Source organism: Salvelinus alpinus, chromosome 10, assembly GCF_045679555.1.
Source record: "Salvelinus alpinus chromosome 10, SLU_Salpinus.1, whole genome shotgun sequence".
NCBI lineage: Eukaryota > Metazoa > Chordata > Actinopteri > Salmoniformes > Salmonidae > Salvelinus > Salvelinus alpinus.
In genome coordinates this window covers 71,579,831-71,585,830 of record NC_092095.1, presented here as the reverse complement: position 1 = coordinate 71,585,830, position 6,000 = coordinate 71,579,831, and the positions used below count along the sequence as shown (strand labels likewise).

The window sequence follows — 6,000 nt, the reverse complement described above, 5'->3', positions numbered from 1 at the left end:
CCAATAGGAGCAAGCTATTTTACCTCAGGTCTCCTCCCTCCCCACACCCACCCAATAGGAGCAAGCTATTTTATTTTATTTTACCTCAGCTATTTTACCTCAGGTCTCCTCCCTCCTTACACCCACCCAATAGGGGCAAGCTATTTTACCTCAGGTCTCCTCCCTCCCCACACCCACCCAATAGGAGCAAGCTATTTTACCTCAGGTCTCCTCCCTCCCCACACCCACCCAATAGGAGCAAGCTATTTTACCTCAGGTCTCCTCCCTCCCTACACCCACCCAATAGGAGCAAGCTATTTTACCTCAGGTCTCCTCCATTCATGATGGTCATGACCAGACAGAGCTCAGTCTTGGTCTGGAAGGCGTAGGCCAGCGACACGATGAACCTGCTGTGGACACGTGCCAGAATTCTCTTTTCCACCATCGCCCCCTAGTGGACCGGAGGGGAAAGGCACCCTATTCCTTATAAAGTGCACTACATTTGACCAGGGCTCATAAGGGCTCTGGTCAAATGTATTGCACTATATAGGGAATAGGGTGTCATTATATAGGGAATAGGGTGCCATTATATAGGGAATAGGGTGACATTATATAGGGTGCCATTATATAGGGAATAGGGTGCCATTATATACGGAATAGGGTGCCATTAATATAGGGAATAGGGTGCCATTTGGGCCAAAGCCTGTGTCAAGGTCAGCACAGGACAGGCTGCAAGGTCCATCAGTTCATTCACATTACACAAGACAACCACACACTTATACGTAAGCATGTGTGACAACACGCACATACACACACACCCAATACCCTTAGCAGGGAGGGATCTGCTCCATTTATTAACATGGCAGAGTTGGCACGTATTGAATAAGGAGCTCAATAATCATTCTAATGCTGCAGGTAGGGGCTTATCACTGATTATATCATGGAAGACAGACACACTGCACAGCTCCTCTGGTTCCTGCATTGGCACTTCATTGAGCGATTAATGTCACTTCATATCCACGAGTGATTTGACAGTCCAAAGTCAGTCCAGAGTCCACACACCTTGTTTCCCTGGTAGACATCAGTGTGTAAACCAGCTGCCACTGTGGTCTAGAGGAAGAGCTGGACCCCTGGTAGACATCAGTGTGTAAACCAGCTGCCACTGTGGTCTAGAGGAAGAGCTGGACCCCTGGTAGACATCAGTGTGTAAACCAGCTGCCACTGTGGTCTAGAGGAAGAGCTGGACCCCTGGTAGACATCAGTGTGTAAACCAGCTGCCACTGTGGTCTAGAGGAAGAGCTGGACCCCTGGTAGACATCAGTGTGTAAACCAGCTGCCACTGTGGTCTAGAGGAAGAGCTGGACCCCTGGTAGACATCAGTGTGTAAACCAGCTGCCACTGTGGTCTAGAGGAAGAGCTGGACCCCTGGCTGGTAGACATCAGTGTGTAAACCAGCTGCCACTGTGGTCTAGAGGAAGAGCTGGACCCCTGGTAGACATCAGTGTGTAAACCAGCTGCCACTGTGGTCTAGAGGAAGAGCTGGACCCCTGGTAGACATCAGTGTGTAAACCAGCTGCCACTGTGGTCTAGAGGAAGAGCTGGACCCCTGGTAGACATCAGTGTGTAAACCAGCTGCCACTGTGGTCTAGAGGAAGAGCTGGACCCCTGGGGTATTGTAATGACATACCATTTGTATTTTATGTCAACTCTAACCATTGCCACGGCCCAATAAATCTCAATGTCCCCTGTTCGTTCAGTTCCACTCCAGACAGACCCTCACCCCTCACTGCCCAGAACGGACTACAGTCCAACACTTACATTCATCTTACTGCACACTACTGCACTATACTACACTCACACAGACACACACACACACACACACACACACACACACACACACACACACACACACACGTACACACACACAGGTACGCACACACAGGTACGCACACACACACGTACACACACACACACATGTACACACACACATGCACACAATACCCCAACACACACACAGTTTCACCGCTGCCCAGACCACTCCTCTGTCTAGTCTATTTGTGGCATAGAACAAATCTACAGGGATGATCCTACATGGTTGCTTCCTACAAGGCACCCTATTCCCTATGAAGGGCCCTACTTTTGACCTTGGCCCATAGGGATTTACAGGGAGCGGGGTGCTATTTGTGATGCAAACTCAGAGGAAGACATTTGGAAGGTGTGTTGTTGGGTAATAGTCCTGAATGAGGTTCTTATGTCGTGTGAAATCCCTGTGATAATCTGAAGAGCTGTGCCACTCTGCTGAAGGTCAAGGCTACGTACTAACGACTGTGTGTGTGCTCTCCTATGTACTAACGTAAGTCTGTTCCGTAATCGGCCCTCCTCCACTAAGCATCGCTTATCCTGGACAGATGCTTTGGATAAGTTGTTACGAATGGTGTTCATCAAACCCAAAACACAAACTTTATGAATTAAACTGTGAACTCTCTTTTGTCCATCACACGCTTCTCTCTCCTCTCTTTATCTTTGACCTCTTTAAAGTGACTTCCTCAGAGCTCTCACACGAAACTCACTGTAACCAACACCTAACCCTAATGTCTTACAACACATGTCTCGCATCAACCCATCCAATGACACATAGCCATTTCCCTCCATGAACTACACTACCCACCAGGCACTCTTTCTTCTATTCCAATGGCAACCAATTTTGTCCTCCATTTTAGAAGTGAACTACAAACTCCACTATATATAGTAGTAATACAGGTCTTCTGTCTCTCACCTCATATCCTTTCCTCTTCTTCAGCCTCTTCTTGTTGAGCTTCTTGCAGGCATACAGTTTCCCCGTGGCCTTCATCGAGGTGGCGTGTACCTCCCCGAAGCCCCCCTTCCCAAGGACACGGAAGTCCATGAACCAGTCCTCTCCCGTGGGCTGCATCTCCAGCCACTTCCACTGGAGGAACCTCTTCAGGTGCATGCTGTCCAGGTAGAAGGTGTAAGGGACCTCCTTGAGGAAGTCCAGTACGCTGGTCAGAGTCTCGATGAACAGATCGTCTCCGGCCTCCGCGTGCTTCTCCTTCACCTTGGTGATGTCGTTCTCCGGCAGGAAGGGGCAGAAGTGTTTGGCGCTCGGATCCATGTAGCGAGAGAGCATCTTGGAGGCCTTCTTAATGCGGTCCTGGTCCTCGGCCTGGTTGTACTCCTCCACGTCCTTCCACAGGCGGCAGGGGCCTTTGTATTCGTTGTTGGCCTCCAGGAACTCCTGGAACAGACGCTTGCCGATGGGCTGCTCCACGCAGGCGGTCTGGAAGCCCAGGTCCAGAGTCTCCCTGAGGCCCTCGCACACCGTGATGTGAGGCAGCTTCAGGCGGGCGTGGTACTTCTTGTCCCGGTTGGCGGACGGGTTGGCCGTGCCGTCGAAGCTCCCGCGCGCCGAGATGTAGGCCGAGTTGGCCACCACCGTTGTCAGGCTGCCCATATCCATGGCGATGAAGGATGGAGGCAGAAACAAAGAGAGAGAAATAAAGAGAGAGAAATAAAGAGAGAGAGGAACAGAAGAGAAGCGCCGAGCTCCACTGGGAAACAGTTCAGGAGGGAGAATGAGAAAATCCCCAGACAACTCCTCTCGTCGTGGACACGGAGAGAAAAAGAGGGGGAGAGGAAAGGAGGAGGAGAAGAGAAGGACAGGAGTAAACAGAAGGACAGACGGCCGGATGACCAAAATGTTCACAGGAAATGAAAGGATTAGAGTTTCCCCCAGACTGTAGTGATTCAGTAGAGAGCAGAGGAGTGATCTGTCTGTCTGTCTGTACCCCTGGAGCGCAGGATGCAGAGAGAGAGAGAGAAAGTGACACACAGGGAGCACTGATTCCCCTTACTAGGACCGTAGCAGACCTGAGACAGAGGTTAAGCCCCTGCCACGCACACACGCACACACATTCTCACATAACAGAGATCTGTCTGACTCAACACCTTTGTGTTCAGAGTTCCACTAACTCCACTAACTCTATCCACTAACTCTATAATACCTTCCTTCCACTGCTACTGTGTTAAACCATGAGGAGGACAATAGGATGGAGAGAGAGAGAGAGAGAGAGAGAGAGAGAGAGAGAGAGAGAGAGAGAGAGAGAGAGAAAGAGAGAGAGAGAGGGAGAAAAAGAGAGAGAGAGATAGAGGGAGAGAAAGAGAGGGAGAGAAAGAGAGAAAGAGAGAGAGAGAGAGGTCATGATCAGATGAGCTCCTGCATTTTTCAGCATTTTCTTTAAAAAATATAGATTTAGAGTTAGTTAAACTTGGATTTTTTGTCAGGAACACATACAGGATGCTACCCTCTACAACATAACCCTAAATTCAAATCAAAACTCAAAACCTACAACCTGATTTTGGACGGAATTACGGAATCACCTGAAAGATTCACAACTACCAAGGATTATTACACAGCAAATTCTCTGGAAAACAACAGTAACCTGAAAACACCACCCAACCTGGAACTGAGTGAGTAATGTTTAGTCTGAAACTATATTCTATTGCCAAAAGCCAAGAAGAAAAATACATGACATTACTTTATAAGCATTGAATGAAACATAATTGCCAAGCTTGATACAGCTTCAACTAGCACTGACGTGTCAAGTGAGAGGTGTCAAAGACCATTAGCCCAACAATGGCAGGAGAGTCGAATAGTCTACCCCAACCAAATGGAGAGGCCTTAGAAGCTCCCTCCTGCTGTTCAGAGGTAATTAAAATACAGTACCCTGGGAGTGTAAAGAATGACAAGGCAAGAAAAGAGCACAAAATGAAGCTCCTTATGGAAAATCAAGAGACACTTTTTGCTGACTATTACAAAAATGGGAACATCAGCAACCTTATCTTCCACACAAACCATCCCCTGGCATGGCACAGTGCTATATTAGCACACTACCCCTCTGTTAGGAGAGGGGGGGTTAACGAGGGGTGGAAACTCAGGATACTTGACAACGAGGACTCTGAGTCAGCTAACATAAATCTATATAAGTCTGGAACAGTATTGGTACAGGGCAACCCCAAACAGTTTCAGCTGGACTTTCACCTAATCAAAGAATTAGCCCAGCAGGAGAAGCTCTCCCTTGATAAAGATACCCCCACCCCAAGCGGGTCAGACCAAAACTCTTCATCATATAACCCCACAGACGAGCAACCCTCAGCAGACAGTCAACCTCCCAGTACAGAGCACTTCTCCCTCATTGAAATGAAGGATAAATTCACCCAGCTGGAGGTAAGGCAGGTGGAGCTGGAACAGCAGGTGATTACACTCCAGTCAGCACAGACCCAGACAACAGTCCAGCACAACAACACCCCCTTAACCAGACCAGGAGAGCTGGAGGTGGAGAGAGACACATCTGGACTCTGGACAGTTAAGAGACAACTTCAACTGGAGAAAGAGCAGAAGCAGGAGCAGGAGCAGAACAGAGCACTAGAGGAGAGGATCAGACTGCTGGAGGAGAGGGAGAGGGGGATGGAGGAGAGGATCAGACTGCTGGAGGAGAGGTTGAGGGGGATGGCATGTGACAGAGAACAACCCACTAGGGAGGTGGCCATCCCCACAGAGAAGCCAGCAGAACAGCCCACCTCATCACCCGACAAAAGTCTCGACACCACAGCAGAACAGTCCACACCAGACCCTGACCATAGAGTCAACATCACAGCAGAACAGACAAAAGAAAAACCCCAAGCCCAGCAGCTCTCCCCCCCCCTGAGCACCCCCCTGTCAGCCACCCTGATAGCCCTCCTGACAACCCCCCCACACCCACTGAGGACAAACACAAGACACAGATTTTTCTCCTTATGGACTCAAATGGGAAATTTATAGAAGAAAAAAAACTTTTTCCCAAACACAGTGTGTCTAAACTCTGGTGTCCAAACACCCAGTGCGCCCTAGACCTTCTGTCTGAGGACAAACTAGGCTCACCTAGCCACATAATAATACACACAGGCACAAACGACCTGAGAGCACAGCAGGAAAGGGTGGCCACAGCACTGAAGGGAGTGATT

The 6,000-nt window shown here is 49.1% G+C and overlaps 1 protein-coding gene across 1 annotated transcript in view; it reads right to left on the bottom strand.

The window, feature by feature from the left end:
* Positions 1 to 3,457, bottom strand: part of grk1a (G protein-coupled receptor kinase 1 a) — a 12,803-nt gene extending 9,346 nt beyond the window's left edge. Inside the window, exons 1-2 of the mRNA XM_071330910.1 lie at positions 2,756 to 3,457; positions 303 to 430 (exon numbers count right to left, since the gene is read on the bottom strand). Coding sequence (XP_071187011.1) covers positions 303 to 430; positions 2,756 to 3,457 — 830 coding nt within the window. The remainder of the gene's footprint in view (positions 1 to 302; positions 431 to 2,755) is intronic.
* Positions 3,458 to 6,000: the final 2,543 nt, after the last annotated feature.